General features: G+C 32.1%; 1 protein-coding gene across 4 annotated transcripts; it reads left to right on the top strand.

Moving 5' to 3' along the window:
* The first annotated feature begins 1,127 nt into the window (after window positions 1-1,127).
* Window positions 1,128-22,133, top strand: LOC127881185 (heat shock 70 kDa protein 12A-like). Of its 4 annotated transcripts, XM_052428887.1 has the most exons (8): window positions 1,128-1,435; window positions 3,871-3,940; window positions 10,355-10,505; window positions 10,926-11,077; window positions 12,875-13,096; window positions 13,454-13,610; window positions 13,877-14,011; window positions 15,238-22,133. In XM_052428887.1, exons 2-8 carry the CDS (start codon window positions 3,911-3,913, stop codon window positions 16,152-16,154), a joined length of 1,764 nt encoding a protein of 587 aa, XP_052284847.1. In that variant the 5' UTR covers window positions 1,128-1,435; window positions 3,871-3,910; the 3' UTR covers window positions 16,155-22,133. The 4 variants fall into 4 exon arrangements, with proteins under 4 accessions (XP_052284847.1, XP_052284848.1, XP_052284849.1 ...); XM_052428888.1 differs by lacking the exon at window positions 3,871-3,940; XM_052428889.1 differs by lacking the exons at window positions 1,128-1,435; window positions 10,355-10,505 and having other exon boundaries at window positions 3,855-3,940; window positions 10,927-11,077.
* The last annotated feature ends 301 nt before the right edge of the window (window positions 22,134-22,434 follow it).

Here is a 22,434-nt window from a genome sequence, read left to right on the forward strand (position 1 = left end):
ATATCACCACATAGGTCAAATGATGAAACGGCGGTAATTTGATGCCATCTTGGATTTCTCAAAACCATCAATGATGCCCAGCATCTTACATATTCTTGATCGGGAATGGGTTCCCAACTAACCAATCCATTTCACATTTACATTATATCCCATTATCTGTCGGACTACTTAGGAATTTCAGCGAAAACCATTTTTCGAATGAAACCTTTTGTTTCATTGCGCAAAAAAAATTACAATTGTGACTTCTTTACGCACACAGAACACTGTTACGGTAGACTATATTAAATCTGGATTTGTTACATTTCGGAAAACCCACAAACCAAGCTGACTCGTTCAAATTTCACCCAAATACAATACCAGGATGAGGATCATGTGACTTTGTAGGGGATCACAATTAAACGTTAATGGCTTTCAGCACAACGGTAAGTGGGGCTTAAATAAACTTTTTAACTTTCTAAAACCATTTTTCTTTCCGAATTTCAACTAGTGCATAAAATACAGATTTAAATGCTGCTTACGACAATGTGAAATACATCAGAATTTCTTTATTTTTATAAGCATGTTTTCTTGTTCAAATTCTATTAATACTACACGGTTATGCTTCACGCAAACGTAAAATGTTGTCACCGATTTCAGACGTATACAAGGATTTATTCTTCTACATTAAGATATCGGCATAAATTGCAAGAAAAACTGTCTTTTATGCTAAAGATTTATGCAAATGTATTTCAATAACTTCAGATATTTGCAAAAATAAAGTTCTTAACGGTGTGTTAACATTATGTCCAGCAAGTGTGTAAACCCTGAAAACCGCATTGATACTGCACCTTGAATACTAAACTTTCTATTGTATCAGATTTTTTCCTTTTTTTTTCAACAGATATTACGTTTAATTTGGGAATAGTTATTGTTAATTTCCACTTCATTAATTAATAAACTGACATATTTCTCAATACCATAAACTACTGAATATGTCTTCCACACGATACTTTATCAAATTTTAATGACTTACGTAACGTTATTGACAAAAGATTACCAGACTAAATTTTCTAAAACCGCTATCTTAATTTTGAAAAAAATAGAACACAAAATTTGAGTTACACGCATTACTTAACCTTCTTGTACTTTCGTTTTTAAAATAAGATATCCGTTTTTAGAAAATTAATGTTCCTAATCTGTTTTTCAACAACAATACGTATTACAAAAACAAAAACATTTAAAGTTACGAACTTAATAACAGCATATATAACGGATTTAAGACTTCGATAATAAAATACAAATATATTGATAAGGTTATTATTTACACAACTTGCAAATAACTTTACAGGTGTCTTCGAAGTACTTGAGTGTGTCGCATAACCGAGATATGTGTTGCACGTGATAATGAAGTCACATTAATATATGGAGTGGAGGACAGTTTCAGAAAAGATCACTCGTAAGTATTTTAAACTGTTTATTTGTTTAATTAAAATAACTGACTGATGTGTAAATAATGGTAGCGTTTGATTTTTTACATAGTTAATATTTCAATATGCATTTGTAGATTAAGTGTGCAGTAACAATGTTATTCAGTTTATCGACATAGGCGAAAACGAAACTAAATAACAGAGGATATAGAAATAAATAATAGCCGCTACCTATTTATTACAATATAAATGAATAAAAACACAATGATCATATACATTAGACTTTTACCAAGAAGTTTAAATCCGACAATACTTATACCACCGTGAAAATGACATTCCTTTTATGTATGTCATATACAATCGACATACATGAACAGTTGATTTTCAATAAACTTGCATGTACACAGTTCCCGATTTATCTGAAAAGAAACTGTCCTCACTGGCTAATTTTTAGTTGTTTTTTTTTCATTTATTTTTCACATTTCTTTACATTGTAGTTTACATCCATAATTACTAGAATACGGAAAAACATAAGAAAGTGTATGATAATAATGTACATTTTGAACTATAACATATCAAATATTTAGCGTATGCGTGATTATATTTTAAAAATTGTTTACATTGCCAATGTTAGATAAAGAGCTTTGTGATTTATAGCAAAAACATAAAACTAATAACTATGTTTACTAAACATAGAGATTTTATATCTAGAAAAAGTAAAGAAAATATTTTACAACAAGATTTGTTTCAATGGAATTGTTGTAAGTATTTGTTATTGTTTTTAGAAGGATTTTTTTTTTTATTAAATTGTTTTGCCATAAAATTTGTCTGGGTAGCATTATTTGTGGTTTGTAGAATGTATGATTCACCTAAATTGAATCCATTTTTTTTGGTGTTGTTCATATTTATTTTTTACAAGGGCAATCTCAGATTCAATTTTTATTCTCGTATTTAGGTATTCAATAAAGTGAGGAAAGGTTGGTATGCATTTTTTGTATTTCATTTTAAATATAAAAGATTTTTATAGTATCACAATAAAGTTAAAAACATCAGAGTGTAGTTTTTTCTCAGTGCATCCAAAGAAAGCATGAGTTTTATTTATTTCAATTAATATGTTTTGACTGGCAAGAAACGTTTCCATCTTTTTCCATATTATTTGAATGTGTTGACACTCCCAAAATAAGTGGTCTATTGTTTCGATATGTGATTGACAGAAATCACATAATGTGCTGTTGCTTAGTTTGCATTTAAAAAGATATGTGTTTGTGGGGACGATTCGCATGATAAATTTATATTGAAAGCTGCGTAAAGACATGTCGATGGTTGAAATGTGGGGAACAATATGGATTTTTTTCCAAGTGGTTGAGTCTATATCGGTAAAATTCGTGTTCCATTTGTTTTCAAGAATGTCATTGTCCTCGTTTTGTAACTGAATATTGTATATGAATTTATTAGGATATTTTGTTTTGATTATTGCTTTTGACAACGTTTCGTCTGGTTGATTGATATCGAGGTCATGAATGCTTTCTTCAGTTTTATATTCTTTTGGGATTGATGTGATTAGGGTATTGAATTTCATAAAATCATTGTTATTGATGTCGTAGAGGTATTTAATGTTTTCAAAATTATACATGGTTTTATTTCTAAAGTCAAAAAGTTGATATACGTATTTTATCCCTCTGTCATACCAATCGCGATAAAATAATGTTTTTCCGTTTGCTGTTATTGACTTGTTATTCCATATTATTTCCTTTTTGATGCGTTTTTGTGAATGTCGTGACTTGTATATTGTATTTGCTGCAGACCACGATGTAATGACGTCGTGGAAAAAAGTGTTACCTCCGCTTATTTCTGTTATAGTTTTTTCACTAAGTTCGCTTTCAAAAATAAGTTCGTTTCCATATTTATTTAATATCAAGTCCCATAAAAGTTTCCATTTACCACAGTTTTCTGAGTCTAAATATCTTTTTATCCAGCTACTTTTTATTGAAGTTAAGAATTTATTAATGTTTGTAAGGTTTAAACCACCACTTTCATACTTTTTATATAAAGTTTTTCTTTTAATTTTGTCCGGCTTGTTGTCCCATATAAAGTTAAATATACTGTTTGTTATACTATTCAGTATTGAGCTCGATGGGTTTGGTAAAACTGAAAATGGGTAGATTAATTTTGGCAACGCAAAAGTTTTAATGACAGTAATTTTGCCCATTAAGGTAAGTTTCCTGTGTTGCCATTGTTTTAAACATGTGTTAAACTCATTTAGCTTTGGGATTAGATTATTTTGTAAATTCAACTCACTTTGGTTACAAAAAGTAATTCCTAAAGTTTTTGCTTCTTGAGATGTCCAAATAAAAGGTCTTTCATTGCAGAATTTGATGTTGGTTTTGTTCAAGGATCCAATTCGTAATATCGTTGATTTCGCGGTATTAAGGTTTAGTCCTGATATCTTTTTGAATTCATTTAGGGTTTCCACCAATGCTCTAAATGATTGCTCGCATCCATTGATGAAAAAAGTTGCGTCATCGGCGAAGAAGGTTTGTTTTATTTCTTTTCCCAATACATTTATTCCTTTAATTTTGCTATTTTGCTCAATGTAGTTTGACAATAGTTGCAAGCATATAATAAATAATGTGGATGATAATGGACAGCCTTGTCTGACTCCTTTTTTTATTTCAAAACTATCTGAAAGATGCCCATTGTTTATGATTAGACTTTTTATGTTAGTGTAAAATACTTCGACCCATTTAATCAGGCTTGACCCAAAATTCAATTTCTTAAGACATTTTAGTATAAATGAATGGTTAAGGCTATCAAAAGCTTTTTCAAAATCTGCAAAAAATAACAGTCCAGGTTTTTGTTTTACATTTAAGTGTTCTATTACATCAAATATCAAACGGACATTTTCTCCAATGTATCGATTTTTCATAAATCCGGTTTGGTCAAAGGATATAATTTCAGGTAGGCATTTTTTAATTCGGTTCGCGATGGTTTTTGTAGCAATTTTATAGTCTGTATTTAATAAACTTATAGGTCTCCAGTTTGCGAGATAATCTAAAAATTTTCCTGCTTTAGGTAGAAGTGTGATAATACTTTGTTTTTGCAACTCAGTAAGTTCGCCTTTACCAAACGAATAATTTATTGAATTTATAAAATAGGGCTTCAGCGTGTTCCAAAACATTTTATAAAACTCGACTGTTAGGCCATCTGAACCTGGGCTTTTGTTGTTACTCATTTCTAACAGTGCGATTCCGCATTCATATTCGTTAAGTTTTCCTTCACACAATTGTTTGCTTTCGTTGGTTAATGTTTTAATTTCAGTGCTGAAAAAAATGTTGTTATCATCTTTTTCTTCTGGTAAATCATTTTTAAACAGGTTTTTATAGTATCTTACTTCGGCTTCCATGATTTCATCCTTTGTTTTAAGTGTTTTACCATTTTCGAGAAGTGTATTAATTGCTTTTCTTTCGGCATTTCTCTTCTCTAGGTTTGCAAAATAGGCTGTATTATGTTCATTGTTTTCTATTTTGATAGCTTTAGCTCTAAGTATTGAACCATTTATTTTTGTTTCATAAATTTGTTCTAGTTTCAGTTGTTTTTGTTTGATTAATTCTGAAAGCTCGTCGTTATTGTTATTTATATTATTATTATTATTATTATTATTATTATTATTATTATTATTATTATTGCAAACCATTTGTTTTTCGATCAGGCGAATCTCCTCTTCCAATGTGTTTTCTTCTATTTGGGTTTGTTTCTTTTTGTAGGACGTATATTTAATAGTTTCATTTCGTACAGTACCTTTTATAATTTCCCAAATTGTATTCGGATTTGAGTCTGGGTTAGCATTTACCACATCGTTTATACTTATCTTAATCTTTTCTTGATATTCAATATCTAATAAAATAGAGTTATTTAATTTGAAATAACCTGGGCCTTTTCCTAAAAGAGATTCGTTGATTGATAAATATACTAGAGAATGGTCGGTTTTATATCCAGGTTTTATGCTACATATATTGATTAAGTTACATAAGTTTTCAGATATCAGGAAATAATCAAGTCTACAATGTATTGGTGGTTTTGTATTTGAATGCCAGGTATATTGTAATTTTTCTGGGTGTTTAGTTCTCCAAATATCTGTTAGTTCGCATGTCGATATTATATTTAGAAGAATATTTCTGCATTTTGAGTGTGTTTTATTACTTCCATTCTTCTTATCTATATTTGTGTTCAAGACAGTATTAAAGTCTCCACCTACGATGTATGATTTTTCATTATGCTTGAGCAGGTAGTTTTGTAGTGTATTAAAAAGTGTTATGTCGTCAGAATTTGGTCCGTAAACGTTAATTAATGTGATAATTTTATTTTGAATTTTAATATCGGCAGAAAGTAATCGACCCTCTATAATTTCTGTGCTTTGGATAATTTCTATATTGCTTTTAGGATGAATAAAAATCCCAACCCCTTCGCTGTTTGTTTTATTTCCACTATAAACGAATTTCCCGGGCCAATCCTGTTTCCATTTTTCAAAATTATCTTTTGATAAGTGGGTCTCCTGTAGCATGTATATTGAGTGATTTAAACCTTTAAGCCATTCAAAAATGTGTAATCTTTTGTTTTTATTGCTTAAACCGCGAACATTAACTGTTGATATTAAGGATTCCATCGATGATTGTTTATATAGTGTGCATAGTTTTTATGGCAAAACAATTGTTGTGTGAACGCATATTGCGTTTTTATATTGAGATAGAAAGAAATCATTTTGTATTGTGGTCGTAAAAACGTAGATCGTCTTATTGTGTAAAAACATTATTTACTAGTGCAAAATGTCATGTTTAAAATTACACATGAAATGTTTGCAAATTATTGGAGGTAGTTCAATAGTAATATGAGATGGATGTAGAAAAGATTTGTATCAAAAAGTAAAAAACAAAAAAAACAAAATGATAACGTAGAAAAGGAACGTTAATACACAAATTAACACGATAAATGTGACAAATAGAACAACAATAGAAAACGACTATGCATACACGTTTTAAGTATCCCTTTGTCCATGACAAAATGCGAAAAACAAAAGTGGACAAAGAGATCATAACGTGTTCTGCTAAAATGCATGCCTATCTTTACCTATTTTCACACCATTTTCTTGGTAGGGATTTTTGTAACAATTGTTTGCTCTAATTGTTTTATTCCAAGAAAAAAAATGTATAGGTAGTTAGAGTTTTCTTGATAGTTTATAATTAAGGCATGTAAATTATATGTTTTATAAGCCTCATTTGACGCTATGCCATGTTTTAATTTACATAACGTAAATTACATTGTTTGTTGCACTAATAATCATGTAAAAGAAAGGTAGTTAATTTGAATGTTCGTATAAGTAAACAATTTATTTATAATTAAATCTAGATTTCAAATTAAATTTAATGAATATAAAAATATGAAAGTACTTTGGATATTTGCTGTTACAGACATATTATAAACATACAACATCAGGTTTTTTAACATCGTTGTTCTTGATAAACTTTATCATATATTGTAGTGCATTTAATTACAATGGTATATTAGTGCGCATTTTTTAGAGCGCTTGTTGTTTTTAATACATAACATAAGTTTCTAACAATAAATGTTACATTATGGCTACGCCGCATGTAAAGTGTCACCTTATTTATAGAGATAAAATAGTTGTATTTACATAACGTAAATTACATATATTGTTGCACTAATAATCATGTAAAAGAAAGGTAGTTAATTTGAATGTTCGTATAAGTAAACAATTTATTTATAATTAAATCTAGATTTCAAATTAAATTTAATTAATATAAAAATATGAAAGTACTTTGGATATTTGCTGTTACAGACATATTATAAACATACAACATCAGGTTTTTTAACACCGTTATTCTTGATAAACTTTATCATATATTATAGTGCATTTAATTACAATGGTATATTAGTGCGCATTTTTTAGAGTGCTTGTTGTTTTTAATACATAACATAAGTTTCTAACAATAAATGTTACATTATGGCTACGCCGCATGTAAAGTGTCACCTTATTTATAGAGATAAAATAGTTGTACCAGCTGTGTAATAATAATTTAGGCATGTATCTGTTATATTTTATAGTGCTCATTTTACTTTATGCTTTTGATTTAAATTAATTATTGTGTTGCATTAGTATCAATGTAATTGAAGGGTAGTTAATTTGAGTTTTTCGTATAAGTAAACAATTTATTTATATTTAAGTCTAATTGCATTTAAATTTTAAAGTATACAAAATTTAAACATTTTTAGTTTCTTATTGTAGTATTTTGAATATTTATTGTTACAGAAATATTATAAAACATACAACAGCATGCATTTTTTTATATCCTTAAAAAATTACAGCAACAAAACAACAACAACAGCAGTATGTCTGTATCCTCTTACAAATTTCAAAAATAGAAGATTCATTTACAATACTACGTGGATGACGCAAATAAGTTGTAAAAATGCAAAACAACATGGAACGACAATTCTGAATATGCTTAAGAGAAAAACAATGCAAAAACACTGAAAAATAACTGATGCGCTGTGAAAAAAAAGTGTTACCTTATCAAAGTGCCACATCATACTATTATATTCGCGCTTCTTTTTTAAAATAAGTAAGTGTATACAGCAAGCACTTTTTTTAAAAAGCGTTTTTCGATAATTTTCAAGTAATTTCAAACTCTCAGTTCGTATTATTTGTATTCGTATAATATACTTGCATGATCGATTAAAAACATGTTCGATACAGCGTGCTTCAATTTGGTTCAGACAACAACTTACAACCAGAGTATAAACATTGGTGATATTTCTCACGTACTGTTAACTTTCTACGTGATAGGTTTAACCAATGACAGTTAAATATGTTTACTACACATTATGTGTTTATATGGTGATAGGTTTAACCAATGACAGTTAAATGTGTTTACTACACATTATGTGTTTATATGGACCGAGTATATACACATTTGTATATAACGTTATCTACTCGTTTACAACTAAACATTTATATATACGTTTACGCCCATACTACATGTATATATATAACCTTACCTTCTTTTTTACAACTATTCATGTATATATATCTTAACACTCATACACGTTTTAACACGCATGCGTTTAAATTAAGTTACATTAAATGTTTAATATATCAATTTTAATTAATTATTAAATTATTATTATTGAGACTAAAACTTAATATATAGCCATGCCCACTTGTTTTACACTAAGCATGTCTGTACACATTAACGCACATACACGTTTATACACGATTTTTGAGCTACATTTAATATTTGTTTCCATTTTGATATTAATTCATCAATACCATTCTAATGCTATTGTTAACAATATTAGTATAGCGTTATGAGATATGTCATACTTTGAAGAAGTTTTATTATCGATTATATTCACTAATTTGTCAATGTATATACATGATTATGATATTTTTACAAACTGGCATTCGTTTGAGCTGGGGTTACAAAATATGTGTATGAACTATATGCTGGATATAATCAGCCAAAGTGCAGCGGATATTATCTACGCTTGACGTGTGTGTCTGTTCAACGCTCTGCAATGTCATCTCGGTTCATCTGTATACTTCAGCACAAAGATAAGGTTATGTTTACATGTTCATATCAATGAGGTTTCTGTACTGGGCAAACTGGATCACTCGTATGTCCCCACTTGCACTTTTATGGTGTACTTTCCCGTCCCACGACCAGACTGCTTCTTGGTCAGATTTGGTCCTCTTTATTGCCATAAGAACTTTCTGGTTGATTTGAGTCAAATCCTCATTTAAGAAGATGTCAGTCCCTTTAAATTCTCGTCTGTTTGACATGATGGTATTTCTTTTCAGCCTTGATACGAATTTTACTATAATAGGACGTGAATGACCGTCTTTGGGTTTTCCTAATCTGTGGGCGATATCAATGTCTGATTCTTGTAAGTTTATCTTTGGGAATTTTTCGTTCAATATATGTAAAATCTTATTGGTGGTTGTTTCAGCAGATTCATTTGTGTTTTTCTCTAAACTTTCAGAGATACCAGAGATGCGTATGTTGTTTCTACGCCCGTATTGTTCGAGATCGTTTAATTGACCAGTTTTATCATGCAGGATTTTCTTTAAGTTTGTGATGTTTTGGGCTTCATCTTCTTTAGTTGTCACTAATTGTTTTTCTAGCTGGTTTATTTTACTTTTGAGGTTGTCATTCTCTTTCTCCTTTTCGAAGAGCTTGCCTTCAAGAATATCAAGCTTGTGCATTACAGATTTTAAAATATCGTCTTTCATGAGGGTAATTGTATCCACAATGACTTGTTTAAGGGCTGAGTTTGTTCCTGAACAAAGGTTTGTAATCTTTTCGTTTATTGCTGCCAATTCCTTTTTTATGTCTGTTTCTGCCATGGTCACTTCAATTTCTTCTGTAATGATTTCTTGTGTTTTACCTTTCTTTTTCTTTTGTTTAATTGTTTGTTTGTCTTTTTGTTGTTGTATACTGGTGTCTAATTCACTTCCACTGGAATCACTATGCTTTCTTTTGGATATATCTGACATCTCTCTACATGTGTTTACATTTTAATTTTGCTCAGTATAGCTGAACATTTATTGTGCGTGGATTGAGTGTCATAGGGTACTAGAGCATGAATATCTCGTGCACTTCGAGTTTTCACTGAGCAATGCTGTTTACAAAATTACAAATGGCTATCCATATACAACCTACGTTTTCCGACCATCGTTTGTTTATGCTGACTTTACTGTCATTTTCATGTTTTCTGTACTGTATAAAATGAGTAAGGTGTTACCGGTATATTTGTCGTCCAGTACAATCCAATTTTCACTATTTATGTATTCTATAAATCACTTAATTTCGTATATTTTATAAGCTTTAAAAAACGCGACTTATCACTTCCACGCATGCGCAAATGTTTAGTTTGCGGAAACCATGGTGCTAGTGGTAGCAAGTCTAGACTTCGGAACGACCTACTCGGGATGGGCGTACTCCTTCACACACGAGTTTCAACAGGACCCCACCCAGATTAAATCAAAACACTGGAATGCGGACCAGTTTATGTCTAATAAAGGTATACACTGCGTTGCATGATGGAACCTTGGGTTCGCAACCAAACACAAATCACGGCAAAATGTTGCATCGCGCCACGTTTTAACGTTTCGATTACGCATTGCCGTAGCCTAGAGATGAATGGGTTATAAATCAAGAACTACATTAGTTTCTACTTAGAGCGTTATTACTTTTGCTGACTGTATTATTATTTATTCACAAGGCTTCGATTTACAGTTATATTCTATGACTTAGTAATATTAGGTTTACCCAACCTTGTTTGTATATGAAACATATTGAAATACAAATCAAAACACATGCGGCGAATTAGTGAACGATTTAATTTATGAATATAAGTATTAATTTCTTTTAAAAATATGCATTTCAGCCTGTTTAAATGTTAGCATTTTATCAACCATTTTGCATCATTTGTTTTCTACAGCTCCAACATGTGTCCTCATACGGTCGGATGGGAAAACTGTAGACGCTTTCGGATATGAAGCGGAGGATAAGTATGCGAAACTTTCACAGAAAAATGAACACAAGGACTGGTACTACTTCAAGCATTTCAAGATGAAATTATTCGAGAGCGAGGTATGAGTGACCTTTAGTGCAGATACTGTTGTCGAATGCTTGACATTCTCGTGAGTGTATATTATCGTGAAACTTGAAACATATAATCTGTCTATATTGTATTTGATTTTAAACCGGATATTTTAACGAAAAATATCGGCTTATTGTTCACATTGTCCCTCTTGACTGCATAGCATGGCCGCGTGAGATCCAATAAAAATATGTCAACATACGATTTTTCTAACGTTTTGGTTAGATTTTCTAAAATACTAGTACACAAAAGTCTTACCCTTATTGACAAAACGTATAGGTAAGGTTCCACTCCATGGTCACAATGATCGCTTGAGCTAAAATAGTATTTAGGTTTAAGTTTTGTATATTTGACCTATTGTCTTAAGTTCTTCACTTTTCTTTCATGAACATTTACAAAAATGTTCCCTGGAGGGGAATCTATAACAAAAATGTATATTGTTTCGCTTCACTACAAAATATGGATGTCATAGCTTAATATAAAAATATGTCTATATATAGTATGCAGAAATTATATTGAAATGGTTCCGCTCTTGTGCACAAAATGGCCAATTGATACAAAATATATTTTAAAAATTTGTGTATACATTTTGAATATTTTTTTATGAAAAGTACACAAATATTCATTAGAGGGTCCACCGCAAATGTTTGCACAGGGCTCCGCCTCTCTGCACAAAATCGCCATCGCAGTGTTAAATAGACAAACTCTTAAACCAATATGTTCTAATCAAACAATTGCACGCACATGTTAGTTCTATTCACATGATTATCTTCCAAATTATTTTTAAATTCACACCATTGCAAGAGATTATTGAGGTCCTTTCGCGCTTAAGGCTAGATTGTGTTCGGACCTGGTGTGTGTTTCATCACTCATCCTAACTTACCTACTAGACTCACGAACGCTTGACGGATTTTGAATTATAGCTGCAATGTCCAACTATTTAATGTGACCACCAACAAAGCTCACATGCGCCGGAAACAGGTATTTAACCTATGTTGCCTGGGTGAGAAAATAAAATGGTCGTGACACACACATGTAAGCTAATTAATGCAAACTCTTAAAATTAGCTTTTAGATTAAAATATTAAAACAATATATTTTACACCACTTGTCAATTTTACATGTACGAGTGATTAGCAATTAAATGAAAATTACAATCCATCTTACTTTTATTTTTTGCAATAAATGATATCATTTTGGGTGAAAACAATTGAAGTGTCGCACAGTTTTAACTAATTATGCAGTATTGTATCAAAGCAAATATAGCATGTCAGAATGTCTATGTAATCTCTCTAGTTCACTATTTTCAGACCAAGTTTTTCTGTAGTATTTCATGACTTCCTTTATTCACACTATTCGTCATTTTACATAACTTACTTCTACGTGTTCTATTACATGTACATATACCCATTGGAAACTAAAAATACGGTTTTATGCCGTGTTCGCATTTTTCTTTTGTCGTGATATATATATTCCTTTGCATTTGATTTGATCATTAATACATGACTATGAAGAACTTACGAAAAGACTTATCAGTTTTAAAAACAATACCTGTAAAATGGCTTATACGTCGTCAATCATTACATGAGGGGATTAAATTACAATTTCGTAATGTGATAGTTAAGACACAAAATGTAACCGAATGACATCAATTACTTTAAACGATTTTATTTTAGGGACGAGTTTTGTGTGGTGTATAGTCTTTGAAATTTTATATTGTCATTTAGATTACGAACTTGAAACGTAACAAAACACTTTAATGGAATGTTTGGTACTTTCATGCTCTAGGGTTTGAAGACAAATGACATGCTCGAGGATGCAACGGGCAAGCCTTTGTCTGCCCTTACCGTGTTCTCGTTAACCATAAAATATCTCCATGACGACTTGTACAAGACGCTAGAGAATGGGACCGGTGGAAGCATCTTTAAAGCAGACATTAATTGGGTGCTCACCGTACCTGCAATATGGAGCGACATGGCCAAGCAGTTTATGAGACGTGCTGCACGGGAGGTTTGTTAAAAGCCGTTTGATGTGTGTACACCTGGACACTATTGTAAACATGATGCTGTTTTAACTACCACTCTATTTCTTTACGACAAGAATTAAAAAAAAGTCTTTTGAGTATGCCCAACTGTTATTTGTTTCGACTTGGAGAGGAATCTTGTGAGAAGTAAACCTATGACAGCATCGACTATGTTTAACTTTGCCACATTTTAGGCAACAAAACGGCATTTAAGGAAACCTACCTCGTCTTACATGGTTTAATGACATCAAGCAATAATTTGCTTGTATATGCGGTGATCAAACATAAGCTAGTGTCTGTGTATGATATGTCGTATGATTCGCATGTTTGTTCAATGTTTTCAGGCAGGTATTGAGACAGGCCACCTAACCATAGCGCTTGAACCTGAGGTGGCATCAATTTTCTGTCGTCATTCGAAAATGATGAGAACAGCAACTTCATCTTCCGTTGACATATCTATGTTTCCATCTGGAACGCGTTACCTTGTTTGTGATGCAGGAGGTATGATATATTAACATGTGTAAATATGCCGATTAGGAAAATTTTCTGTTTTGAATGGTTTAACGACAATTCGTTATAATGTCATCGCAATGAAATGAACTTGAATGCGTTGTTGATTACATGTGTATTCTTTACCATAAACAAACAAGTACCAGCCAAAGCGTATGTAGCACTAAATCAGTCACCTTCATGATTGCGGATGAGACATAGGTGGTGCGTTGCTCACTCGAATCTCATTCGGTTGTGTATATTTCATTCATTTTTAGGTGGGACCGTTGATATCACTGTCCATGAAATTACTTCTGACATGCGTTTGAAAGAAATTGAGAAAGCCAGCGGGGGCGCCTGGGGAGGGACACAAGTCAATCTGGAGTTTGAACGCTTAATCGATACGATAGCAGGTACATTAAATTGAAATTGATAATCGGTTATCGTATTGTTTATTCCAGTTTCTGCTTAAACGAATTGATATTTAAATAAGCTTTAGGAAAACTCCACTACTGTGCTGACACAAATTTATTAAGCCCCCCTTCAAAGAAGAGGGGGTATATTGTTTTGCTCGATGTCTGTCGGTCGGCCGGTCGGTCGGCCTGTCGGTCCGTCTGTCTGTCTGTCGGTCTGCCTGTCGGTAGACCAGTTCGTTTCCGATCAATAACTTGTGAACGGATTGACCCATTGGCTTGATACTTTCCATGTGCATTGGCCTTTGCCAGTAGATGACCCATTCTGAAATTGGGATCTCTAGATAAAATGTCAAGGTCACTGTAACAATAAAAGTGAAAAAATTTCCGATCAATTACTTGTGAACGGATTGACCAATTAGCTTGATACTTGCCATGTGCTTTTGCCTTTGCTAGTTGATGACCTCTAATTAATTTGGGTTCCCTATGAAAAAGGTCAAGGTCACTGTCACTCTAAGAGTGAAAATTGTTTTCGTTCAACAACTTGTGAACGGAGGGACCGACTTCCCATGTGAATTGGCGTTGGACGTTAGATGGTCCCTATCGAAATTGGGGTCACTAGGTCAAATGTGTGATATCGTATCCGATCAATAACTCGTGAACTGATTCACCGAGCGTCTTGATACTTCCCATGTGGATTGGTCTTGGACAGTAGATGGCCCATATAGAAATTGGGGTCAGTTCACTGTGACATTGAGTGTTAGATATGATAAGATTAATTCTTATGGTCAGGTTTGTTGCACAAAAACCTGTGTCAAGGCCCTGTTTAGGGGGGAATCTGTTTCTGACCGCGGAGCTCTTGTTTTAATTTATTGTAATCAAACTACCTTTGGAGGGCAAAACGGGTTAAGTTGTTTTTACTGAGGGATTTGTTAGTTTATTCAAGCCATATAGCTTATTCAAGCCATATAGCAAAATCTTGGAAAAGTATATTGATATTTTTATATTGATTGAAAAAACTGTATTCGAATTATTAAAATGAAACACAATTAAAAATAAACATATTTTCAATTATTTTATCGTGAATATGTTCTTTGTCTCTAAGGTATTTGATTGTTTACAAAACTTGTATATGTTTTGTCATAACTGGAGGTCCTTATTACAGTTTTACAGGAAGCTTTGTTCCGAAATGAACTCTGAGTCTCGTAATTTTTACTTTATTATAGGTTGTAGCGTTGTAAATGCGCTTAAAGAAGAATTCATGGACGACTATTTGGATCTAATGGCAACATTTGAGCTGAAAAAGAGAGAATTCAAGGATTCGTCAGAAGTTTTATTACGTTATCCTTCTTCTTTAAAGAAGTTGGTGAAGAAACTAACAGATTCGTCGTTGGAGGAACAAATTGAGAAATCAATATATAAAGGCAAGATATCAAGAAATCGCGATAAGCTTAGCATCGAGTATAATGTCATGGCATCATTGTTTGAGTCGACGATAAATAACATAATTGAACATTTATCAACCTTGATATGCAACCACGCAGACAGGCAAATCGGACACATCGTGATGGTTGGGGGATTTTCTGAGTCACCACTGCTACAACGCAGAATAAAAGAGGCATTCAGAGGACAGCATATTATCATACCTGCAGAGGCAAGTCTGGCGGTTTTGAAAGGCGCTGTCATATTTGGACACAACAAGCAGAGTATTGTGTCAAGGATTGCTAGGTTTACTTATGGCATCTCAAGTGGTATTCCATTTAATGAATATATTCATCCTGTTAACAGGCTTTATATAGAAAAAGATAACACAAAACTTTGCGTGGGTGTATTTTCTAAGCTGGTAACAGTAGGCCAGTCTATTCCAGTGGAAGACGCTGCAGGATCGAACAACTATGGCCCACTTGATGACCGCACTTATGCGACTCCAATCATTTATGCTACAAAAGAAAAGAAACCAATGTTTACAGATGACCCAGGGTGTTTTCGTGTTGGCGAAATGTATGTTAATTTTGAAGATCGTAATGGGAAAGTCGGGAGCGCTACGATCAGCATGTATTTCGGTGGTACTGAAATCACAGTCAAGGCTGTTCTGCTATCAACCGGTGAAGAAACATCGGTCACGTTTGATCTGCCTGATTAAAAGCAGATACGACGTGAAGCGTCCATACGACGTGCAACTTATTGTGAAGGCTACTGGTGATTTTTATCGGTTGGTATGTTGTGTGTTTCTACATTAAACATGATTTGCAATATCATGTCATCCATAGCATGGGAAAAAAGTTAATAAGGCTTCAGTTGTATGCATAGTTCCTACAGTTGTATTTTCAACCAATCAAATAGCGGTACTGTATTCGCTGCCAGACAGCTTGTTGCTACGGTTCACGCGCCACTCGTTAAATCGATAGTGAAAAGTGTTGCTAACGAAAGTATTAATCAAATAATTTCAAAATGGTACGAAGATGTGCGTGGGGGAAATGCAAGGCCGATGCCCGATTCCCTGATAGAATGAACGGTGCCAAATTCATAAACTTCCCTAAGCCAAAAACTCAGAAAAATGTTTAAAATGGATTCAAGCGTGCGGTCGTCCACTACTCCTATAAATAATTAGGTCGATATACATCGACCTCATATCGTTTAACGTCATTTTGCAATAGCATCGTTCCGACATGAAATCATGTCGGAAGGTTTAACGGCTGCAAATTCATATAACAGCGCAGAATAATCGTGTAATAATTATTAAACATAAAATATAAACATTATTTTACAGTTTTACTAGTTGCATTAGAAGAATGTCCAAAAAACTTAATTACAAGTAATGATATTCCAGGCCTGTAAACACTACCACTGTCCAAATTCCATATTGTTGTCATATAGCACTGTGTAAATTGAAAGTTGCATAATTTTTACCTCATTGGTCGGTTATAAATACCTTGTTTCTCTATACATCGTGTTTGATTTAGACGAAACTAATAATTAACGTGGAATGTCATATTAGTTTTCCATTAAAACTGTGATCTTTCCGTGTGTGTTTATTGACTTTATTAGTTATGCTATCTACATATTTTTGTATTTCATTATGAATTATAACGTGTAACCGTTTTTGTTAATTGTTTTTAGCAAACGATTCGCGCCTTAAGATACGGAAAATTGTTAAAGCCACACTTTCATTTAAAGGTTTAATGTAAACAATATGTAATGAAACCTTTATTTTTGGTATTAATAAATTGTATTGACATGTTTGATTCGATACTTGTAAAGGTGTTTAGTCTTGTACAAGATGTCGCTGATATTGTCAAATTCAATAACTGTTAATATTCTCAATATTGTATAAGAAATTGAATAGTTAATGAATTATCACTTCGTCTATTTTTTTTACTTAATTGACGTTTTCTTATTTTATTTATAAACGTATACACTTTATACAGCTTTTATATTTTTTATCAATTGCATTTAAATCCGTAAATACTTATTAAACCATCGAGGTTTTAGATCATGCTGTCATTTTAACCAGCAATAAATCGTACTCAAAATCGAAAGGTCAAAGTTTAATATTGATTGAACTTATAAAGCACGAGATCAACGACCAAAAGACTAATAATTAAGACCTCTATTTAAAATTTTATCTGCTAGTTTATCATAATTTGGTAGGAATTAAACTGAAATATTGTCAGAAATATTTACGAGCGTATCAGATACTTAAGCATCAGCGGACGCCATTTTGGATGTAGCGTGTGAAGCGTAGAGCAACAATCACTAAGGACGGGTCAGTGAGCGGTACTATGCATAGTAAATAGACTTAACTGTTTTTTTTCCTCTGAAAGGGCAAAGATCAGGGGTTTGAATTTGTTTTGTAACTTCGTATAGTAGTCCTTTACTGTGTTTGTTAAAATATGCTCCTTAGGTGAAAATTATCAATGCCGAATACGTCACATAATTTATATAGACTTATATAATAAATAACACTATAACATGTTCTCTGAAACCAGAAATATAATATCGTTGATATTTGGAATGAAATAGATCCGTCCTGGGAAAATTTGTACCGCCTATGGTAGTTATCTACCAATAAGTTAAACTCATGCTTTTGTAATCTAAGTGTGCACCGCACTGGATATAACTTGTGTTCATGAAATGTTAAGAGTTCAAACTTTTAACATCTTTTTTCCAAACCGTGATACTGATTGCTTAGATTGTTGGTTTCCGTCATTATGTGGTGGACATGTAATAAGTTTGGTCAAATGATGTCCGTTAGGTCAACACTGGTCACATTGGCGTAGAAAAATAAATGTTCTTTCTGAAAGGGTAATGCGCAAGAAAAATGATATAAGGTTTTATAGCTTATTTCGTAGTTCTGCATTAAGGTTTTTCAAATTATGACCTGGGGGTAAGAACTGACCATACCGTATTTGTTGATTGCTTATAGTTAGATGTGTAAATCACTGTCTTAAAAATCAATGAAATCCTAGGAAAGAGGTTGTATATATTGTCGATATCGTCATATCGTGAACCTCTACTATTGTGCTTCTTCCAATCATACCTTTTGGGGTCAACACTCAATAATTTCTGTTCTGATAATGTTTCTGGCGTCTCATTATTCCTTTAATCATTTACTAGTTTATATTTATATTGCAAAATATCTTTAACTTTACTTGAAGCAATCAGACAGATTTGTAATGAGTAATATAATTTGAATTAAAATCATAGTTTAAAACCAAAATACTACTTTATCGGGAACTTCACAATTCAAGCCTTAGACAGAAAAAGACCCTGAAAACCTTTCTCGACTTGCAAATGCTAATCTCGTTCATAATTTAATTAGTTCGGGAATGAATACAGTATCCATTTTTTCATAATTGTGTTTATATTCGAATGTACAAAGCTTATTCTAAAATATTAAGTTCTTGAGAAACCGAAGATGTTTCTTGATTTGTCCCGTTGTTTTAATGTGTTAGAAAAAAGGCAAACGTTTATTCATTTTTACAAATCTGATCAAGAAGTGCTTATAGGCAGCTGTTGTTGTAAACCTTTGTCCGTCGTTGTCCGTCATTTGTCGTGCGACTCTTAAAGTCGTTACCACACTGAAAGCAACAGTTTTCAGCCAATATTAATGAGAATGACAGAATATTCATCCTGAAAATATCTAGGTCGTATTCGAATCTAGGTAAGGAGAGTCCGAAAACTAGGTAAATAGTTCAAAACGTAAACAAACATTGTTACCACTATAGAAATCACGTGTATGAATTATCTTGATGATCCTCAGTCAGAATATTCGCCATAACATCTGTAATTTCGTTCGTCCATAATCTAGGCCACCAAATCAAATCTTAGAAAAACGTCGTTACCTCTATAGAGGTCACATTTATGATCTAATCATGATAAAAACATGGTCAGAATGATTCAATGAACAAACATTATGCCCTGAGTAAACGAACTATTTATTTAAGATACACAGTTACTTGTCTTCTTGTAATCCGTATTTTATTCAGATTTGCATCAACATTTTACTCTAGATGATAATAGTATGCGTATACTATTTTCAATTTACAATACCTTCATTAATATATGTTTAGTCGGCTTTGAAAGCTCTTCAGAGCTTGTGTTATCATGTTTGAAATACCCGACTTTATAAATAAATATTTCTTGACTTGACTTGAGTGCCGTTTATTTTGTATCAACACAGTAATTTGTTTATGGCAATTTCCTACCTAAATCACTTTATTTTATGCAACGTTTTTTTTTCCTACTGTATCTTTTATATGAAGAGCTGTTGAAGGGAAGTAATTGTAACTGTAATTAAGTGTTTGTTATAGTTTGTCATCAGAACAATGATTTAATCAGGCCAATCTCACAAACTGTGTATGATGGTTCTTCTTACGGGAGTGTCTGATTGATTAAATAATACAATTAAATTACTCTATATAACATTTTATCTATAATTCACTTTGACTATGTAAAATTAATAACTTGATAAATTTTAAGATAAAATATTATTGTATTTATGTATTTTATGGCGGAATTATGTGCCGCGCATGAAGCGCACCGATTTCGAAGACACGCATTTGATGTCTTATTGGTTTTATAGGTACATAATTTGCAGTGTTTGGTCCGAAAACACTGTTTTAATGTATTTATCAGCTTGGTCTATATGTTAATTCAATCAGTAGTGCTATTATGTAGTTACTTCTTAATATGCTTTGCTAACCTGTTTATATTATGTGATTACTTCCTATATGGTGTTGTTAATTCTTATTAAAATATTGTTGCCGGTTTGTATTATGTGACTCATTCTTTTTATGATGTGATTATGCTATATACCTTTTGACTCGTAGGTAATTTTCATAAAGGTGTATCATCACAAATATTTTATAAAGAAATGATCATAAATTATTATAAACATAATTATATCTTTATATTTGTTGCTTTGTTTTCTAGATATGTATCGTCTGTAAACATAAAAAATAATAGATTATGTAGAACATCCATCTTGAAAATAAGGTCCTTAGTGAGTCGCTGATTCCGATTTCCTGTTTAAATTGCAATATTTGCATGATACAAATAGTCTTAAAACTGACACTGCAGGGGATATTTTTTTCTCGAGAAAAATATGTCAAGAGACGATGTAGCATAAAAAATACTCATAAATAAACAATTGTTTGCTATTCAAAACAATTTATTAACAATACATAAAGGAGGAAATAATGTTTGTATATGATAAGAACGTATCGAGTTGTGATATATAAAATATTTACCTGTTTTTGTCGCATTTTTTATCAGCAAAACGATGGCGACTTTGTGAAAACGTTTTACGGGAACGAACTGCATTATGTGCGAATGTTGCATGAAGTGAGTTCACGCGATTGCTATAACCACGACTCAAAAAGACCCACGACTCAAAAATACAGGCCATACTTCTTGATATTACATGGTTACTTCTTTATGGTATGTGGATACTTCTTGATATAATGTGATTGCCGTTTGCATGATTAGAATAGTTCTTTGTATGATGTGATTAATTCTTTTGACTTATTGATATAGTGTGGTTGCTTTCTTAATATTGAAAAGCTAACTTCTTTTTATGCACTGGGTGGAAGTAACAAGCAAAACATATGCTGTGGTTAAATGGTCATTGACTGACCGTTATTATCATATAACAAAAGTTCAAAACATATATCAATATATACACCAATATATATTACTTAAGACATAAGGAGATTAAACAATTATGTTATTCGGTAAAATGTGGAGGTTGCTGAATTACAACAACTTATGGCTTGTGTTTTTTAAGAAAATTGTCATATCGTTGCTTAAACTGGTAATTTGTAGTACAATGATCGATTGTTTTCCGTGTAGTGCACAATTTGTCAAATAAATATCACTATGCAATCATGTATAATCAATGAAATAACGTATAATCTAGATTCAAATCATACAAAAAATTTCCTTTGTTCTCTTTATACGTTACACTTCGTGTGATTCCGTCATTGTTTACAGGGAATATAGCCAAGCTGATCCGATTTTTCTGTAGATAGGTTAAAGTCTATCTGATTGCAGTTCCTTTCACCCAACGCATAAAAAACACTGATACGATATTTCGTATAGTTTGCATATATGGCGTGGTTATTTCTTTATATGATGTAGATACTTTTTTATATGACGTGGATATTTCATTTGAGGATGTGGTCAATTCGTTATATTATGTGGATAATTATTGCTATGATGTTTTTTTTTTCAATAGTTTTGTCACTCTTTATGGTTTGGTTACTTCGTTAAATTACATGTATATATTATGGAGTGGATACTTCTTTGGATGTTTTTTTTTATATTTCTTACATACTGTGGTTATTTTTTATGTGGGCTGGTTACTACTTTTTTTTCATAATATTGTCGCATCTCTATATAATATGGATACTTGATATAAGATGTGGATATTTCTTGTTATGGTGTGGTAACTAATCTATTGAATTGTATTGATATAAAAACGAATCATTACATGGAGTCCTCTGAGATGTATAATATGCCATGTTATCAGCATATATTGTGAAACTGTCCTTAAACTGTCATTAAATTCAGTAACAAGAACGTTACATAAAGCCAGTTAACCAATAAACGAGTATGTTTACGTATTGTGTGAATAATAATATGACTTCAACTTACTTCGGTTATAATGACAACCTATGAATAACATTATATTTGGGGTCAGATAACATGTTAATTGTTATTTGTGAGTATGCAAGTATTAATATAATTCCTTATTTACATTTTTGTAAATTAGAACGCAAGTATCACTTTGGCTTCTGGACAAAGGCTAAATGTTATTTGTTACTATAACAGTATGCAGGCTCATATATTTAATATGTGAACCTGTGCTTAAGTCCACCTTTCAAGAAATTACAACTGCTTACATTGAAACTAATATTTCT

The sequence above is a fragment of the Dreissena polymorpha genome, chromosome 5, assembly GCF_020536995.1.
Source record: "Dreissena polymorpha isolate Duluth1 chromosome 5, UMN_Dpol_1.0, whole genome shotgun sequence".
NCBI lineage: Eukaryota > Metazoa > Mollusca > Bivalvia > Myida > Dreissenidae > Dreissena > Dreissena polymorpha.